Source organism: Prionailurus bengalensis, chromosome C1, assembly GCF_016509475.1.
Source record: "Prionailurus bengalensis isolate Pbe53 chromosome C1, Fcat_Pben_1.1_paternal_pri, whole genome shotgun sequence".
Taxonomy (NCBI): Eukaryota; Metazoa; Chordata; class Mammalia; order Carnivora; family Felidae; genus Prionailurus; species Prionailurus bengalensis.
This window is the reverse complement of record NC_057345.1, coordinates 106,140,472-106,161,052: the sequence shown is the minus strand read 5'-3', so window position 1 is coordinate 106,161,052 and position 20,581 is coordinate 106,140,472. Positions and strand designations below refer to the sequence as shown.

Here is a 20,581-nt window from a genome sequence, read left to right as displayed (position 1 = left end):
AGTCTCACAAACCATGAGATCATGACCTGAGCCGAATCAAGAGCTGGACCTTAAGCGACCGAGCCACCTGGAGGCTGCTCTTTAAACAAAAAAATAAAAAAAACCAAAAAGCAAAAGACAGTGGTAAAAAAATATTTTGGTTTTGAGACTCTCTTGGCCCCACTTTTTGAGCATAAGCAAGATTGGGAAAGCCATCTTTAGGAGCGTTCTGGGTTCTAGAAGAAGAAACAAATGAAAGGCTGAGGATAAGGAGAGATAGAAGACTGTCACTCCTCATTCACAAAAAGAGTTAATGAAGGGAGCCATCCCCTAGAGCAGGAAGAAGGGAGATGCGTCTTGAGGAGACTGAAACCATTATCAGAGGGAAGGGCCTGATTACGGTTATAAAAAGAGACAATGAGACCCCAAACAGGAAAAAAAAAAAAGTATTTAATACTTTAACAAAATGCAAAATAAGGTACCCGAGTTACAAAACATAAATTCCTTTGGTTCAGAAATCACACCACTATTTTTACCTTCCAATGGCTACAGACATCATCCCCTAAAGCGAAGTCACATCATCCCCCTCTTACTGAAGACGTCATGCCAAAACTGTCACACATCCCACTGTTCAGTGGAACCACTGGCAACTTACATGGAATAGGGCCGTGGGGTAGGAAAAAGGGGAGCAGGTTGGTCTGAAGGCAAAAGGGAGACTCTACACATGCAGAACGAGTCAGTGGGGGAGTGCTCTGTGGGTCACTACGGTATGAATCACACCCCTGTACATGCTACATGAGGCTGAGTCCCTTGGTACAATCACATATAAATACAATTCACCCACCCTGAGCTTTCCCAGGGAAAACACAAATAAAATACACACACACACACACACACACACACACACACACACACAGAAGCAGGGGAGAGATGGCAAAAGAGGCAGATCCCAGAATACCAGAGAACATCTAGCCCAGACCCTTGGTCTTACAGATGGGGAAAATGAGACCTAGAGAAATGAAGGGTCTTGCCAAGAGAGACATAGTTCATGGCACTCAGTATTAGAACTCCATGTTCCCTTCGATATGAACAAGAAGAGAACGAGATGGACAAGGAATTTGGGGCCACCAAAGCAGGGCATAGAGCCGGGGCTCTCACTGCACTTTTGCTGTCTTTTGGGAAGAGTGCCTATATGGTCTTAAGGCCTTCCTGGGTGTCTCCTGAACTCTCAAGAACCAGGGGTCTTCTGGGTCTTTTCAGGGTCCCCGTGGCTCTGGGGTATCCCAGAAACTGAGAGCCACGCCAGCTGACCAGGACAGAAGATAATGGCCTCCCAACAATCCTAAAAGAGTCAGAATGAGCTCAGAACACAACTGTGGCCACCTCGGCCTTAGATACCACCACTTAACTGGGGGCAGAAAGAGGAATCATGGGGCCGGATTCTGCTGAAGGCTGAAAACAGCAAGAGAAGTTTCCAAAAGCACACTCTCTCTTCTATCTAGCTTAAAGGAGGTAACCAATAAATACCTGAATGAATAAGAGAATAAATGAATACAAGGAGACAATGATTGCTTGGTTTCATGAGAGATACCGGTTCTGTTGAAGAGCCTTACTGAGGGCACTGCTGGGGTATGCTTTCCTGTGCCGCTCTGCTGCAGCTATGCAGGTACTACCTTGTGCCCCTGGCCAACGAAACAGAGGAGAGTCAGTGCAGATTTGGAGAATTAAATTAAATAATATAATCTGTCTAATGGGTAGAGATCTGGAGAAAAGGCCAAAAGCCATCCCTCAAGCAACTGTTTTCTTTCACTTCTTTCTCCTCCCAGGTTCACGAAAACAGTACACCAGACCCCAGAGCACCGAAGTCAGAACTGCTGACACATCTCAACACGTGCAACTGAGGTGGTTCAAGCAACCGCCCTCCCTACCCCGACCGCCCCCAGCAGTCACTTCTGAGACAGTGAGGCAGCAGTCGACTGTGACAGTGAGATCTGACTGCACTTCTCGAAGATGGCCTCAGCTGAGAGTTTTGGCAGCCCCTGATCCAGGGGGCATTCGTCCACCAGGCTGTTCATGGGCGTGGGGGGCAGTGGAGGCTCCTCCTCATCTTGACTCAGTCCAGGCACCAGGGAGCTCCCCGCCCTGTCCAAGTCCTTGTCCGCCTGCTCCCTGCACACACCCTCGGTCTCGGGCTGCCCTGACGGGATCTTCACAGAGTCAGAATATGCTGACAGGGCCTCCTGGAGCAGAGGCAGAAGTTTCTTCCGAGATACCTGGGTGTTGCCCTGAAGATAGGCCTGGAGGTTAGGGTGGGTGCTTGGGGCAGGGGTCAGCTTCAGGGACGGAGAGTGGGAGCATTCCAGAACTCCACAGATCTAAAGAGGAGACAAGATGGGGAGATGGTACGTGAGGTGGTGAAGCAAACAGCTGGGGTCTCTTAAGTTAGAGGCTTCCCTTATAAAAGGAGAAACACTTTTGATTAAATCAGCCAGAGTTCAGTATTACTGCGAATACATATAGTATTTAGAAACAGAAGAAACATTTGATGTTTATTTTTAAGACAGACACAGAGAGAGAGAGAGAGAGACAGAATGTGAGTGGGGGAGGAGCAGAGAGAGAGGGAGACAGAATCCGAAGCAGGCTCCAGGCTCTGAGCCATCAGCCCAGAGCCAGACACGGGGCTCGAACCCATGAACTGCGAGATCAGGATGTGAGCTGAAATAGGACGCTTAACCGACTGAGCAACCCAGGCGCCCCAATTGAGATCATATATTTAATTTTTGTAAACCCAAGCCTGGAGAGATTAAGCATCTTGAGCAAAAGCACGTAGATGATGGGAGTCTGAACCAGAACCCAGGACCCCCTGACCTAGTGTTGTTTCCAAGTGTATATCTGTGCTCAAAAACTTGAACTCTATCCTTAGCTAGAATGAGACACACATGTAGACTGAGGTCAGGGGCAAGACAGAGGCAGAAAGAATGAACAGATCAAAGTGGGGGTGGGAGGTACATCAGGCGTGGTGCTGAGCCTGACCACTTCCACATATTACCTCATTTAATCGTCACAATTACCCTCTAAAATTTGGATTAGTATTACCTTCATTCACAGGTAGAGAAACAGAGGCTTAGATGAAGTAACTTGCCTAAGGTCACAGTTTGAATGAAGCAAAACTGACACTTGAAGCCAGGTCTGCCACCAAAACCAGTGTTCTAAACCACTCTCTTCTATTGTTTCCAACAGAGGAGGAAGAGACGAAATGGCAGGACACGCTGTGAAACCTCTTTCCCATTTCCCAGTGCAGAGGCAGCCTGGACAGTGGGGGAACCCTCTGTTATCTGCAGAACTTTGCAAGGGTGTGGTGGGGGGGAAGGTGGGGACACTTAGGAAGGTGGGAGAGACACTTCCCATGGCCAAAGCACCCTTTCCTTCGGGACACGATTAGTGAGAGCCACCATTTATTCAGTGCTTACTCTGTGCCCAGCAATGTACTTTACGTACGATATTAGGTTTAATGAGCACATCAGGCTAATCAGTGGGTAATACTATGCCACGTACAGATTCAGAACTCAACTGACTTGCCTGAGCTCAGAGAGCAGGTAAGTGGCAAATCTGGGACAGAAAACGTGTCCATCTGCCTTTTAAAACTGTAGTTCTGGGGTACCTGGGTGGCTCAGTCAGTTGAGTCTGCTTTGGATTCTGTGTTTCCCTCTCTCTCTGCCCCTCCCCTGCTCATATTCTCAAAAAATAAAACGTTAAAAAAAAAACCAAAAACACAAAAACTACTTCTTTCCACAGTGCCAAACTACCTTCCACTGAATGAAATCACATTTGCTTTGTGGAAGAGAAGAAAGGGTGACATACCTTCCATGGATGCAAAAGATTATCAGGCTGTATGCAGACCAGTCTTTAGCAGCCTTCACGTAGCCCAATAAACCCCAAAGTCCCTGGACTGCCTCACATCCACTTTTTTTTTTTAATTTTTAAATGTTATTTTTGAGAGAGAGACAGAGAGAGACAGAGAGAGACAGAGCATGAGGAGGGGAGGGGCAGAGAGAGGAGGAGACACAGAATCTGAAGCAGGCTCTAGGCTCTGAGCTGTCAGCACGGAGCCTCATGTGGGGCTTGAACTCACGGACCGTGAGATCATGACCTGAGCTGAAGTCGGACGCCCAACCAACTGAGTCACCCAGGTTCCCCTCGCGTCCACTTTTAAATTCTTCTTCCCTGGGCTAATTGCCCAGTAACCAACAGAGGAAAAGAAAGGGGAAGAAGTGGGAAAGGTGGCCAAACAGATCAGGAAGGAACACCTGTGCTTCAATCCCTTTTCTACAGAATTAGCATTAGACACTGTCATTCATCGCTGCACAGTTAAGTAGTAGAAAAGGCTTCTCTTGAGTTTCCCATTTTCAAGGCCATAGGGTAAAAAGGAAGGAACTGATTTTCTGGGGTGAAGATTAAAGATTAGGCTGAGAATCGAATTTTAACTCCAGATTTATAACACTGTCTTTTAATCTGATTTCAAGGTCCTTCTAAGTGGGAACTGTGTCTCTAATTCCCTTTGAATCTCTCTTAACAGTATGACTAAGGCTATTCACATATAGAGAGAATGGGGAAGGGCAGGGAGGGAGGATTCTGGAAAGAGGTCAAAGGACTTCTGTGTAAACACAAAAACCAAGCAGAGGTCTTTACAGCACTGGGCAGTGCTCACAAGCAGAGCTCTGTAGGGACCTCAGGCTGGAGAAGAGACAGAGACTCACCATCATTCGGAGCGCTGCATGGGGACAGAAAATAGCCAGCTGCCGCACTGGTTCATTGTGAGTGTTGAAAAAGATAGTCATGGCGACCAGGACATCACAGTTGTGCGCCTGGCAGAAAGCATGGAGGTCTGCAATGAGGCCAGACCTCTGCAGGAAGGCCTGAAAAAGAAGAAATGGGGCAATGAAAAGGGCTACCGCTGGACTCTCCTTGTCACCAGTAACAAAACGTGTTCACAAAGGGTATCTTTCCATGTTAACCTGGGTCTTGTTCTCCAGAAAAAAGGTATCCAATATTTACTCTGTGTTCTCTGTGTGCCGGGAAGCAGTATGTAGTATGGGGAAAATACAGGTTTTGCGTTCAGACAGAACTGGTTTGAAGATCAGCTCTGATAGGTAACTATTAGCTGTACCATTAAGGAGTTGTATCAACCTCTCTGGACTTAAGTTTGAGGATAAAAGATTTACCATGTGCCTATTTTAAGAATTAAAACATGATTGCGTATGTAACATGCCTGGCACGTACAACGCTCTCCTGCTCTTGCCATTTTTTAAGCAAGGTCTTCGCCTCATGGGTATTTTCATTCTAATAGAACAATGGCACACACCGGTAACACACATGGGACAAGTGTATCATTGGCTCTTCATTCTTTGCCAATCTCTACTCTTCTCCAAAGTCTCATGTGGTATTTCCTCTACTGAATACTACTACCAGCCGATCCAGATCAGGGCTTTTCTCTGTCCTTGGCATATCTCACGTGTCAATTTCTCACTGTGTCAATTTATGCTATTTGGCAAGCCTTTTCTACTCTTATGTTTGTTTCCCAAACTAGGCAGCAAGGGAAGAGACCAGGCCATTTTGTTTTATTAAAATTATTCAGTAGTTTTACACAGTATTTATAGAAAGCTGTACAGACTATGGCAAGATGTGTTCAGATCCAGTTGCCAAATGATTTAAAATGAATATGATATGGAACCAGGTAGTAAAATACCGTTATCAAAGTTACACTCATTCACCATTCAACAAAATTTACTGAGCACCGGCTATGCGCCAGGTACTGTCAAAGGTGCCGATACAGAAGAAACAGGGCTCCAGCCCTGGTGGAGCTGATAAACTGGCAGAGGAATGTAGACAATAAACAAGGAAACCATGAAATTGATCACTTCAGTCCATTAACTGCTAAGGATAAAACAAAATTTAAAATATTTTAGAGATTTTTGAGCACGAAGGATATTATGTTAGTCACAGTGGTCAGGAAAAACCTCTTATAAGAGGAGACATCTGAACTAAGACCTGAGTGATAAGGAAGAGCCAGCTCCGCAGAGGGAAAAGCCAGTGCAAAGGCCCTGAGGTGGGAATGAGCTTAATGGATCCCAAGAACAGAAAGAAAATGAGTGTGGCTATAGCACTGTGAGTACAGGAGTGGGGCTGGAAGGAGATGAGGTCAGAGAGAGAGAGAGAGAGAGAGAGAGAGCGCCAAATCAAGGAGGGTCCTGTAAACCACTCTAGGGCTGTTATATTCTTTTTTTCTTTTTTTTTTTTTTAAGTTGTATTTAAGTAATCTCTACACTCAACGTGGGGCTCGAACCCATGACCCTGAGATCAGGAGTTGCACGCTCCTCTGACTTAGACAGCCAGGTGCCCCTGGGGCCTTTAGATTCTATCAGGAGCGCAATGAAAAGGCAGCAAAGGAAGGGAGCTGATGTGATCAGAATTACATTTGTTTTGTTTTGTTTTGTTTTTTCAGACTTACACCTTATAAAGACATGACTCTGGCTGCTATGGGGAGAATGGTTTGTAGGGGTGCAAGAGCAGAGGCAGGGAAACCGGTATGCAGGCTATTGTGGTAGTGCAGTGAGAGGTCACGGACTGTGGGAGTGACAGCAGACCTGTCTGCTGAAAGGGAAAGGTACATGGGTACAAGATTTATTTTGGAGATGAGCCAGCAATGAGGGGCAAGGTTACATATATAACTGAAGATTTTCTCTCCCCACCCACGCCTTGCTCTTACCTCCAAATCCATATATATTGCACTAATGGCCACCTTAATGCCTTGTCTGCAAATGGTCTTCTGGTCCTTTCTCAGCATTTGCTCAGTGGTCAGTCCTAGACAGTGAATGTGAGACCAGGGGTCAAACAAGAGAGCCCAGGGTCCCCAGCCCAGGAAGGTGAGGACACCAAGATGGGTCAAAGGTGAGAACAAACACAGCCTCTCCTTGGGCCAATAGGGGAGATAACTAATTATTATATGATTATAAACAGATTATTTTACCCCCTTCTGTGTTGTTTTAACCTTCTGTAAGTACATGTGGTACTTTTTTTTTTAAGGTCAATAGGTAGTATCTGGGTAACAAATTATGGAAGTTTTTTTGTTCTCTTCCTTTGTCCTTTGTATATTTACCCTAAATGTTTCTTCTGCTTCCCTAAACAATTATCTAGATCTCACTCAGATAATTTAGCATTCCCTCAGCAGATTTTACTCATATACTTTCTGATTAGCCCAGAAACCTCTGACACTCTTAATATATTCCTCCTTCTCCTACCCATTAGCCAGGATAGTAAATCAATTGATTAGCTCATGATCAGACTCACATACTACCTCAGTTCTCTCTGATTAAAGCATTATACATGCTCTGAAAACTGTTTCAATAGTGTTCAAAAATACCGTGAACAAGGCTTGTCCATCTGTTTTCTCATGCGGGAGGGAGAGAAGTCAGTTTACTGTTTCACACCTGATACATCAAACTTTGCCTTTTGTAGAGAATCAAAGATGTCATTTCTCTTGGGCAGATCTGGGAAGAGGGCCTCCAGCTTCTCCACATATCTGCTGTCCTTTGGGGTTGCCTTTCCAACTTTCAGGTCCATGTTGACACAGTCCAGGATGATTGTTCCTGTGGAGGCAGGAGGCAGGACTCAAATCCCATGGCCTTCCATTCACAACCACTAGAACACACACAACCCTCCAACCAGGTGGACATAATACAGGGAAGAGCGTGCAGCAAACACACTGGAAACGAAATGAGGAACTGGGACTATGTGCTGAGTAAGACCACCCAATTCCAAACTAAAATGTGGGCAGGCAGAAAGGGTGCCTGAGCAGCTCAACCCTCAGAGATCTTGAGACCGAGTCAGAGAGACACGATCTCCCTCCCAAATTCCATTAAAAACACCTAGAAGTTGGAAGAGACAGTCTAGTTCAATCTCTCTCTCTCTTTTTTATTTTTTACAAATGGAGAAAATGAGAACAAGAAAGGTTGAGAAATCTTTGCTCAAGGTCACATAGCCACCAATAGGCAGCTTCTAGGTCTGTCTTCCTTTCTGCTTTCACCACAGCCTTTTCATGCCTGATTGCCCCCTGAAAGAACCCAGCCTTTGATACGAGCTGGATAGCTTTGAAAGGGTATGATTAAGCTAGAAGAGGCTAGACGTTTCCACTCTCCTCTGGGGTGGACACGGAGGAACTAACCCGAAAGCCACCCTCACCGTGCAGAAGGGCTGCAGTTTGCCTGTCCAGGATCTCTGGTGCCCCCTGCAGGATTCTCTCGGTCACCAGGGTAGCGCAGGATCCCACCAGCTCAACTGAAATGTGGCAGGGAGGGCAGTGTCTCTGCTCGATGGGTCGATGGTCTAGCACCTCTGCAACTGTCTCCTCTAGGGCCGAGTCACTTCTGTGTGGGAAAGTGGGTGTGGGGAAAAGAGAAAGATAGGTGGGGGGACTCCAGCTGCTTGTAACCAAAGCTCCACCTCACCCATGAAGGAAAATGCACATCTTAGGCAAACACTTAAGAACTTTGGTCACTTCCACCTCGGCCTCACTGCTCTCAATTCTTTTCTTTCATGTGAGAACCGAAGTCATCTTTAAATAGTATATAAACGGGAAAAAATAGTATATAAGTGAACTTGGTGAAGTATCAGCGACAAGCATCTCATCCACGTATTTGATCTCCTTAGGAGCTGCCTTTCCGACTAACACGCTTGGCACCCAGTATTTCAGTCTCTCCTGTCACTCAATCTGCTTAATACCCAAATGGCACACAGTTCACCAGATCCTATGGACTCTACCTCAATCCTTATCCGTCTCCTCCTTTCCAACCCTCTGCTATCGCCTTATTCTAAGCCCTCAATATCTCTCACCTAGATCGTTCCAACAATTTCCCAACCAAACACCCACTTCCCGTCTCAGGCCCTCCTAAGCTATCCTCCACAAAGCTGCTGAGTGATCATCTGAAAAATGCAAATTTGATTCTGTCAGGATCTGGATAAAATATAATTCACAATAGCTCCCCACTATCCTAACATCAAGTCTAATCTCCTTGGCAGGGCCTAAAGGGTGTCCAAAATCTAGCCTCATCCACCTCCCTAGTCTCACCTCTTCCTATGTCCTACTTCTGGGTCACATTTTATGCTCCAGCCATGCATAACAAATTCCATTTCTCCCAATCTACCATGCTATTTCATGCCTGCCTGCCTTTGCTTATATTAATTCCTCTCTCTGCCTGGATGCTCTTCCTAACTACCTCACCTCCCCATTCCAAGAGCAAACACTCAAGAGTGAGATCAAGGGTCAACTCTCTTAGGAAACTTTCCCTCGTATCATCTGCTCCCCTCCAGTATATTTCACTACTCTATCCTCTACACACCTATTTGTCCTCTCGAGGGTCAGTTACCACACACTGCTAACACCCGTCACAATGACACTGAGATATTTTCTTTTGTAGGAAATAATTTTGCTTTTTAAAAAATTTTTTTTATGTTTATTTATTTTTGAGAGAGAGAGAAACAGAGCGTAAGTGGAGGAGGGGCAGAGAAAGAGGGAGACACAGGATCCGAAGCAGGCTCCAGGCTCTTAGCTGTTAGCATAGAACCTGACGTGGGGTTCGAACTAATGAACTACGAGATCATGACCTGAGCCAAAGTCAGATGCTTAACTGACTGAGCCACCCAGGCACCCCCCCCCACTTTTTTTTTTAATGTTTATTTATTTTTGAGAGAGAGAGAAACAGAGCGTAAGTGGAGGAATTTTGTTTTTTTGTTGTTTTTTTTTAATTTTATTTATTTATTTTGAGAGAGAGAGAGAGAGAGAGAGGGAGAGAGAGAGAATCCCAAGCAGGCTCCAAGCTGCTTGGCACAAAGCCTGATACAGGGCTTGAAATCACAAACTGTGAGATGACCTAAGCTGAAAACCAAGAGTCAGATGCTTAACTGACTGAGCCACACAAGCGTCCCCCCAAAATAATTTTGCTTTTTAAAAATTAAGAAAAGGGGGGCGCCTGGGTGGCACAGTCGGTTAAGTGTCCAACTTCAGCCAGGTCACGATCTCGCGGTCCGTGAGTTCGAGCCCCGCGTCAGGCTCTGGGCTGATGGCTCGGAGCCTGGAGCCTGTTTCCGACTCTGTGTCTCCCTCTCTCTCTGCCCCTCCCCCGTTCATGCTCTGTCTCTCTCTGTCCCAAAAATAAATAAACGTTGAAAAAAAAAAAAAATTAAGAAAAGGGACCCCTGGGTGGCTCAGTCGGTTAAGTGTCCAACTTCAGCTCAGGTCATGATCTCACAGTTTGTGAGTTCGAGCCCTGTGTCGGGCTCTGTGCTGACAGCTTAGAGCCTGGAGCCTGCTTCAGATTCTGTGTCTATCTCTCTCTCTGCCCCTCCCCTGCTTGCATTCAGTCTCTCTCTTTTAAAAATAAACATTAAAAAATTTTTTTAAAAATTTGTTTTTTAATTAAAAAGAGTTGGGGCACCTGGGTGGCTCAGTCGATAAGCATCTGACTCAATCTCAGCTCAGGACATGATCTCACGGTTTGTGGGATCAGGCCCCACATCAGGCTCTGTGCTGACAATGTGAATTGCGATTCTCTCTCTCTCTGCGTGTCCCTTCCCTACTCCCAACCCCCCACACACATGCTTTCTCTCTCTTAAAAATAAATACATAAACTTAAAAGAAAATAAAAATATATTTAAAGATTAAAATTAAAAAGACCTGCAACTGGGGCGCCTGGGTGGCTCAGTCAGTTATGCATCGGACTTTGGCTCAGGTCATGATCTCACAGTTGGTGAGTCTGAGTCAGAGCAGAGCCCACTTCAGATCCTCTGTCCCCATCTCTCTCCCTCTCTCTGCCCCTCCCCCAAATCTGCACACATGCTCTCATCTCAAAAAATATTAAAAAAAACCCAAACAGTTGCAACCATTATTCAAAGGCTTCTGTTACAGTGAATCTGCCACAAAATAATGGTACTAAAGGCAGATTTAAATTATTTCTGAGTTATCCTTTAGTTTGACTTCTCTGTGTTTCTATTTCTTTTTGTTACTTGCATAACTGGAGAACTAACAATATTTTCTGTTGATTTTCTATATCTGATATAACCCAGCAATTGCAATTAGCCTGTGAGATCCCCAAGAGCAGAAATTCTTCCTCTCTTTATTTCTTACTCATCAGAGCTCAACATGGCACATGTTAAATATTGGCTTAACTTCCTTCCACTTACTTGGGTAAGACATGATGGTCAACAAGGATAAGGGTGAGTTGGCCAGCCTGGTGCAAGGCATGGAGGTCAATTTCATCCCGGAAAATCAAGAGGGACTCTGGAATGTGAATCTTCTGAAGGAAGAAGACGTTGTCACCTCGTAGAGGTAGCTCAGAACGTTTTATATTTAAAACTGGCACAAAGACTTCCTCAGTCTCTGTTGTCTGGATAAGGAAAGTGAAAAGAACATATGGCAATGTTTTGGCATAGACAGGAAAAGTAACAAGATTATTGGAACCAGAGGAGATATGATCTTGGGGAAGTAATTGCCTTTCTCAAAGCCACAACTACCCAGTTGATAAAAACAAAAGGACAACTCTTGCCTTCTCTCCTTCTTAGTATACATGAAGGTCAAGAAGACAATTCATGGAAAAGACCTGGTTCTAGATGCTGCAGAGAAGGGATTATTAATCCTTAAGAGCTGACCTGGGCATGAGATCACTGGTACCCAGAAGAACTCAAATAATAAACAGCTTGAATTTGCCTTATGATTTACAAATTCTTCAACATACATCTACTCATTTGATCCTCCCAAGGGCACTGCAAAATAGCATCATTTCAGATTTTAGAGATTGTGACCTGAGACTCAGTAAGGTTAAGGGATTTAACTGACCCAAAGGTAACTGGTGTAAAGTGGCAGAGCTGGGTCTTGGATCCAGATCTTTTCATTCTCAAGGACTCTGTTGCTAAGTACTCACCTTTGCCAGGTAAAAAGCCAGGGCAAGAGCTGACACCATGGAGTCCAAGTCACAGGCTTCATTTCCCAGCACAACATGTAGCGGCCGGGACTCCTGTTGAGGAATGAGAATGGGACGCTAGCAGACATACCTTTGTCTGTTTCCACTGCCCTTACACCTGAGCAGGGCTTCCCACACACCCTCTCACTGATCTTCACAGAGGAGGTGGGTCAGCCAATCTTATGACAGTCCTCATTTCATGGATGAGGATATTAGCAGACAGGCCACCTGTGTGTTGCTAAGTTTAAGCATTCCACATCCAACCAGGAGGTAGAAAAGTGCCCTTTCTTCTACTACGCTGTCTCCTTGATTGTTTTTTTTTTAATTAAAAAAAAAAAATATTTATTTATTTTTGAGAGAGACAGAATGTGAGTGGGTTAGGGGCAGAGAGAGAGGGAGACACAGAATCCAAAGCAGGCTCCAGGCTCTGAGCTATCAGCACAGAGCCCGATGCGGGGCTCAAACTCACGGGCCGTGAGATCATGACCTGAGCCGAAGTCGGACACCCAACCGACTGAGCCACCCAGACGCTCCTCCTTGATTGTTAACTTAAAGAACAGCAGTAAATAATTCTGTAACGTCTTACGCCTCTTTGGGCACTCGAGAAATCAAAGATAGAACAGTTGGGATAGGTGATAGTCAGGCTGCATCAACCCCAGTTTCCTCCCCTGACCCTGCTGTTTTCAAATAGGGAAAAACATCCATACACTTCTAAATCATAAGAGGCGAAGAGCTTTTGAAAATAAAGGTAAAATAAAATCTAGTCCATGATCCAGTTACCCAATCCATGAAAATGCCCCCAGCCCTTTATTACTATCATTATTATTATTTTTAAAGTAACCTCTATACCCAATGTGGGGCTCGAACTCATGAGCCTGAGATCAGGAGTTGCACGTTCTACCAACTGAGACAGCCAGGTGCCCTGGAACTTTTATTTTTAAAGTTTTGAAAAGTCCAGCTGCTGATAAGAACTGAGGAGGGAGGGATATCTGCTGTTAGTATTAACCTTGTTCCCTTGTGTCTCCCTAGCTATCAGAGTCTTAAATAACAACCTGAAGAGGTAGGTACTTTAAGAATTATGTCCATGGCTCAGTTTAGGGCACAAGAATTCTCTCTTACAAATTTACTTTGGAACTTACACCTCAGCGTGCTTCTGAGAGAGGAAGAGATAAAAACAAAATGAGACCTACCAGTTACAGCAGAGTTTCCTAATTTCAGCACCAGTGGCATTTTGGCCTGGATCGTTCTTTGTTGTAGGGGCTGTCCTGTGTGGGAGAAGTTTGGCAGCAACCCCAGACTGTACCCACAAGATGCTGGTAGCACACCCAGTCATGAGAATCAAAAATGTCTCCAGATGTGCCAAATATTCCCCGGGAGCGCAAAATCACTCCCAGTTGAAAACTGCTAGGTTTTCAGGTAAAAATCCAAACACTCTGACTTCTTCAATCAGGGAAGATTTACTAGATGCCAAGAGTTTAGAAAAGTAGGAATGGGGTTCAGAGGAACAAAACATAGCAAGCAATAGTTATCAAGCAAGCAATAGGAAGAAAGGGAATCTGGGGGAACCTAGAATCATCTTGCCTATTTGGTTGTTACCCTCCCTCCCCCAGAAAGCTACAGCTAGAAAGGTACAATTTTAGAGGACTTTTGGTGGCATAAATCGCCCTATCCAGTAACTAAACAGGTTTTTTTTTCTCCTTAAGTTTTATTTATTTAAATAATTTCTACACCCAACATGGGCTCTACACCCAACATGGGATCCCACAACCCCAAGATCAAGAGTCAGATGATTTTCCAACTGAGCCAGCCAGGTGCCTCAGGTTTTTTTGTTTGTGTTTTTTAAGTTTATTTACTTATTTTGAGAGATAGCACAAGCAGGAGAGGGGCAGAGACAGAGAGACAGAGAGACAGAGAGAGAGAGAGAGAGAGAGAGAGAGAGAGAGAGAGAGAGAGAGAATCCCAAGCAGACTCCACACTGTCAGTGCAGAGCCCAACATAGGGCTCAAACTCATGAACTGTGAGATCATGACCTGAACCAAAATCAAGAGTTGGATGCTTAACTGATGGAGCCACCCAGGCGCCCCACACACACAAGTTTTTTTATTTTAAACTACCCCCCACCCCCCATATCTCCTACTCCCACCCTCAGAGAAGTACAAAAGGCAGAGGTTTCGCACAAAGGACCTGCGGGGAAAGTCTGCCCTTAGGTTCTCCCCTGCACCCATTTCTCTAAGCCTACCTCAAGAGGATGGCAGGCCAGACCCACTCACACTAACGACACAAGGGAGGGGAGATTCTTTTCAATATTAAACTCTTTTCCTACATAAAGGGAGAATTCAGTCCTATATTAACTCCTCTAACTTGCAATTTCTCCTTCGGATACCGGAGAAAGTCCCCGTTTCCCGGATACCGAGAACTGCCCAGATGGCTGCAGACCAGAGTGACAACACAGCACTTGAGGTAAGTGACTGTGGAGATAGCTTGCTCACTGAAGCAGCAAGGGAAGGCACTGTGTTCACTGGAAAGGGAACTGTGTAAACACGAGCGGCCATATGGCCCGGACTCTAGAGAAATAAGGTAAGAGGAACAGAGAAAAGGCAGAGCAAGTGGGACCCCCCTCGTGCTGGGCCCTCTGAGAAACTTTCCAAAACTCACTCACACTAGTGCTGCTCCAGCTGAATGAGGATGGGTCAGATCCCCAGCATGGAGGGGGGCTAAGCAGGAGAGCAGGAAGTAGGCGCCACATACAACTCCGTGACTCTGAGAGGATATCCACAGGAAGGGGAATAACTAGCCCCTTGTGCTTGTTCAAGCCCAGATAGCAACCCAAAGGAATGAATATCAAAGGAGTCCTCTGGGCTTTCAGCCCATCTTGAAGCAGGCCTGAGCAGAGGCTATGGTGGCATTCCCCTCCCCTGTCACGGTCCACCATCATCCCAGCCTGTCCGGTCTACTCACCACCCACAATACATGCTGTGTATATTCCCAGCTCTGCCCTTTAAGCGGCAGAACTGTCATGTGAAGAGGTCGCCGACTAGGGTTGAATCCCAGCTCTGCTTCTTAATTTTTTTTTTAACATTTACCTATTATTGAGAGACAGAGAGAGACAGAGCATGAGCAGGGGAGGGGCAGAGAGAGACGGAGACAGAATCTGAAGCAGGCTCCAGGCTCCGAGCTGTCAGCATAGAGCCTGACGCAGGGCTTGAACTTACAAACTGCGAGATCACGACCTGAGCCTAAGTCGGAAACCGACTGAGCTACCCAGGCACCCCTCCCAGCTTTGCTTCTTACCTGTTATGGGACTTCGGCCTCTCCAAGCCTCATTTAAAAATGATAATCGTGTAACCGATTTCATGCAGTTGTGACGAGGATTAAATGAGATAACCCATACGTGTCTGCTCTGTAGCTGCCTTCCATCTTCTCCTTTCCCTACCGGTCCCTGCCTCTTCATGCCACCTGAAGGCCCTGTCTCTGGGATGCCTCCCCTGGCCACCCAGGCCAGAGCAATACTCTTCCACTAGACCTCCAGCTTCCAGCACCTGCAGCCCTCATATGGAGCTTCTACCCTAAGGAGCTCGCCCTCTTTTCGTGGGCATGTATCTTAACTTTTAACATAGTTTATGACTTAGTGACCATACATTCTGTTATTCAAATGGGGACACTTGTGAGGATAAAAAAGGGTGCAATAAATGGTTATATCTGAATAAACTAAACTGTCCTGGGCTGCCCAACTTATAAGGCACCCTTCTCTTCATCTAGGAGGAGCGTGTGTATCTCTTAACCCTCCACCTCTCCCCCCATCCCCCACCAGTTGAAAGCAAAGCCAAACTGCTTTGGTTTTCTGACCATCAGAGGAACAGTTCAGGACAGATATAGCTATACTTAGAGCAGGAGGAAACCTGAGCTGCCAGTGGAAGAAATGAAATCTGAGCACCCCAAGTAAATATAAACTTTTCTTTCTTAAACAGACAAACAAAAACACCCAAAGCTGGTAGTAACAATGACTGTGTCCTGATGTTCTTTGTGGCCTCGTGTGGGGAGAAAGGATAGGCTCTAGGGCTGGCAAAGTCAACCACTTCCCTTCTGAAGCTGAATATGGTCTGACACCTAGTCTACAAAATAGTTAATGAGGGAAGGAAAAAAAGAGCCAGGGATAGAGAAGCCCTCCCAGCACAGAGAATGGTATAGATATTGAGGAAAGGACTGTGCTGTCAGAAGGACAGCTGGCCACTCCTGATTCCTGCCCTATGCATACAGGAGGGCAGACAACACACATTATCTGAAGGCAGCTGGATGGATACCACCTATACTTGAACGCAGCCCCGCCCTGAAGCAAAGGTTTTTATCCACTAGACGTGAAAGATGAGTCACCATGAATACGATATTTAGTTAAACAGGATTTCTTTTAAAATGGAACATCCTAGGGGCACCTGGGTGGCTCAATCAGTTAAGTGTCTAACTTTGGCTCAGGTCTTGATCCCACATCGGGCTCTGTGCTGACAGCTCAGAGCCTGGAGCCTGCTTCGGATTCTGTGTCTCCTTCTCTCTCCGCCCCTCCCCCACTCGTGCTATCTCTCTGTCTCTGTCTCTCTCAAAAACAAATAAACACTAAAAATAAATAAATAAAATGGAACATCTTACTATCGTTGTGGCAGAGGCTGTAGAAAATTACTCTGGTTACCAGGGGTGCTTGGGTGGCTCAGTCGGCTGAGTGCCCCTCAGTGCCGACTCTTAATTTCTACTCAGGTCGTGATCCCAGGGTCATGGGATCCAGCCCCACGTCAGGCTCCATGCTGAGTGTGGAACCTGCTTGAGATTCTGTCTCTTTTTCTCTTTCCTTCAGCCTCCTCCCCTGCTCAAGTACGCATTCTCTCTCTCTCTCTCTCTCTCTCAAATAAAAAAAATATATATTAAAAAAATTTCTCTGGTATCAAATAACAAAAATAAATCAATAGGGGAATTGGCCGGTTAAACGCTGTCTCTATCCTATGTAAAAGTCAAGCATTCACATTTCCCTAAAAGTTATACCAAAGCTTAACAGAAACACTCAAACCTAATAGAGTCTGTCTAAATCATGTATCTCTTTACACAAGAAATCATGGTGCAGCTTCTGGGGAATTAGATGGGGAGAAGATAAACGATCTTTTTCATTTCGTATCTTTTTTGTATTTAAATCTTTTCACAGTGTACATTTACTACTTCTATAATTAAAAACAATCTAGTATTTATTTATTTTAAGTTTATTTATTTTGAGAGAGAGAGAGCACTAGCAGGAGAAGAGCAGAGAAAGAGGGAGAGAGACATTCCCAAGGAGGCTCTGCTGACCACGTGGAGCCTGATGCAGGGCTTGATCTCACCAACTGTGAAATCATGACCTGAGCCGAAATCAAGAATCGGACGCTTAACTGACTGAGCCACCCAAATACCCCTCTAGTATTTATTTTTACTTTTTTAAAGTAAGTGATATGCCCAACGTGGGGCTTGAACTCATGATCCTGAGATCAGGAGTCACATGCTCTACTGACTAAACCAGCCTGGCACCCTATAAATTAAAAGCAATCTACATTGTTGGCAACCACCTGTATGTCCTGTCACCAGTTCCTCCACTAAGATTCCTAGAGTCTGATTTTCTCATTTCTTCCAGCCCCGGCTAGGCTGTGTGATAATAAGAGCTCTAAGATACAACTTCACCTTCACAAGTTCACAAGTTTGGAAAAATAAAGATCTAGATCTTGCTTCTTGGGGCATGAATGCAGGCAGAGAAAACTCAGGATACCAGCAATACTGGAAAAATCCAGTATTTTTCAGCTTCATACTGCTGTAGGAGATATACTGTTAAGCTGGGGGGACTCTGGAGTGAAGACGACTTAGGATAGATGCATGCAATGAAAGGCTATTTGGTGAGGTTTCAGATCTAAGGGCTCTTTACCAAGTGGTAGAAAGGAGACCTGTCATTTGGGTTCTGCAGGGGGGGGGGGCGGGGGGGGGAGTTCCAACTGCATAGCACTTGGAACAGTGCCGCAAAGATTCTACATTAGTCCTCCAATGAGCTCCCTATGGTGCAAATCAGATGTAACCTACCGAATTGGTTCCAAACTGCCCTACACATTAGGTCAACTTTCCCAAAGTTTGTATTTCACAAGGAAAAATTTGGTGCAATTGGTATTAAAATTGTCCTTTGTCACCTATACTTCAGGTGAGGACATTCATTTATGCCAGAAGCCAAATCTGCAAAAGGAAAGAGGTGACTTTAAGGATTTGTTAAAGACTAGAATCTGTCGCCCAAGGGAATCTGCAGAGTTTAAAGATACTTCAAAATAAAGATACTTCAAAAGGAAAGCATAGTCAACCATCTGTCTAGGTCTCCACAGGGGCAGTGTCACTTGAGGTAGCAGGGGCCAAGGGACCTCTTCCAGCCTCTGTCTGGTCAGCTTTGTGCTGCTAACTGGGAGTAGCAGCCTAATGTGCATGACCAGTCAGCATGGCTGGGAAATTCCAACCAGCTCAGGGCACCGTAAATAAGCCACAAAGCATTCAGAAATCAAGCTTATAGTTTTGATTCCAAACACACTTTGAGCTTATCCCTTCCTGGCGAGGGATTCTTACGTAATTTACATGTGGGTTAAGGCCAAAGAAGAAAACTGAAGGCAAAGGAATGCAAGTTTTGGGTCAACAACTGATACGCCTGCAGTACTGAGCATGTTTAGCTTAAAACCAAATTTAAAGTAAAACACCATGACCACCTCAAATCTAGAATGAGTTCGGCCCGCCAGACAAAAACAGCCCTTCTGAGGCAATAAGGCTGTGGACACTGGTTCCCTCCTACCCCCGGGGCTCACAGGGAGGCCAAAGGGCCAAGGAGGCCCTGCGAGCGGAGAACTGAAAGAGGGGCGGGGAGAAAGAGATAAATACACCCCGCGGGGCACGACTGGCGGCACCACAGTCCTTCACCTTTTGACGGAGCTGACCCAGGCGACAGCGAGCAGAGGCTCAGATGCAGTTCCCAGACCCACGATTCCCCCTCCCAGCTCTTGGGGAAACTCCAAAGGCAGGAGCCAAAAACGGGGAGACTGAGCAGCATTCCCCCGAGCTAGGTTCTCGTTCCTCACTCCTCCGGCCCCAAGACTGATCTGATCCCAAGCCCCCTCCCCACAATTCTGTGCTCCTTCCCCACACACCCTCGGGGGTCCCCAGATCCCACATCTTCGTTCTTCCTGGACCTCATACTCCATTCCTTACAGTCACAGACCGGGATCCGTTACCTGCAGAGCGGCTCGACAACCCTGCAGGTAGTCCTCCATGGCGAAGTCCCAAGGTGTGCCACCGCCCCTGGCCGTGGAGACGTTACCAGGCGAATGCTCCCCGCCTCGGACTCAGGGGCTTGGGGCGAAAGTCAGGAGGCGGGACTCGAACCCGCCACACAGCGATTCGGCCCCAACCCCGGAGGAAGTGCGTAATCCGACTCTCCTGGAGTCCGACGTCGCCGCGCCCCCAGCGGCGGAGGCGGAGCTCTGCGCCCAGAGACTCACGGGACCCCTTCCCGGAGGGGCGAAGTGGGGCGTGGCGCAGGGCGTGCTGGGAAACGTAGTTCAGAAGCTCCGAAATGGCCACAAGAATCGAAGGAAGGCGAGTTTTCCGAGATTACTCATTTGACAGAGAAATGTATATGTGTCAGTGTGACCTATATTTGTGGCATCTGAACTTCCCCTCTCGACTCAGGCTAAGTATAGCATCTTTCCATACATTACATGGAGCATCTGGTTGACGTCTTAAATTATACATGGCAAAAACAGCTTAGTCTTCCTTTCTCGAATTCTCCTCTTCACCAAACTGACCCTTTGCCACCAATTTTCTGATTGTCCGTGTTATTAAAACAATAGAATAGTCTTTGACATCTCTTTTTAATACCTACTACGGTCTCTTGCCAACTCCTGCTGCTTTACAACTTGGTGGCCTGTTTTTTTCTATAGCCTCAGCAAACGTCTCCTCCTTTTCCTGGACTGTTGTAACCTGGGTTTTTTGCTTCCTGCCTCCCTAATTGTTCAAACTGACGTTTCAGCCTTCATAGTTGCTTGAAGTTTCATCCTGACACAGCCCTGCCAGTCGAGTTAGGAGAGCCCTTCAGAATGTAGAGCTGGGTTCCAACCTCCCTCAACTGCCACCTTCCAGCTCCACGGTATGCAGACTACTACAAATAAATGTACTCTCATCATCAAATACCCCCTCCTTTATTGATCCATCCCTTTATTTCTTACCGACAGCTTTTCCTGCTGGACCCTCCCTGCCCCCCTAGGAACTGAGAGGAGGTGACTGATGAGAAGCTGAGGCCTGTGCTGGGAACAAGGACCAGGGCACAGGGGTATTCATTCGATCTCCTGCTTGCTCAGCTAGTTCTGTCTCTGCTGCCTCTCTTCCCAGAGCCTGGGGAGTCCTCCACACCTTCTGCACCACCAGGGGCACAGCCCAACCAGTTCCATTTCTAGAAAGAAAGAAAGAAAAAAAAAAAAAAAAAAGATACAGTAAGGACTTAGAAAGTAGCAGGATTTTTTAACTTTAAATGAGTAAATATGCAAATGTTATGCTCCGTGGCC

The 20,581-nt window shown here is 46.0% G+C and overlaps 1 protein-coding gene across 3 annotated transcripts; it reads right to left on the bottom strand.

Moving 5' to 3' along the window:
• Positions 1–407: 407 nt before the first annotated feature.
• PRUNE1 (prune exopolyphosphatase 1) lies at positions 408–19,962 on the bottom strand. Of its 3 annotated transcripts, none has more exons than XM_043576223.1 (8): positions 19,253–19,962; positions 11,952–12,044; positions 11,215–11,417; positions 8,218–8,402; positions 7,467–7,625; positions 6,746–6,840; positions 4,737–4,895; positions 408–2,354 (listed from the first exon to the last, which is right to left on the bottom strand). In XM_043576223.1, exons 1-8 carry the CDS (start codon positions 19,289–19,291, stop codon positions 1,926–1,928), a joined length of 1,362 nt encoding a protein of 453 aa, XP_043432158.1. In that variant the 5' UTR covers positions 19,292–19,962; the 3' UTR covers positions 408–1,925. The 3 variants fall into 3 exon arrangements, with proteins under 3 accessions (XP_043432158.1, XP_043432159.1, XP_043432160.1); XM_043576224.1 differs by lacking the exon at positions 19,253–19,962 and adding an exon at positions 13,181–13,736; XM_043576225.1 differs by lacking the exons at positions 7,467–7,625; positions 8,218–8,402; positions 11,952–12,044; positions 19,253–19,962 and having other exon boundaries at positions 11,215–11,290.
• Positions 19,963–20,581: the final 619 nt, after the last annotated feature.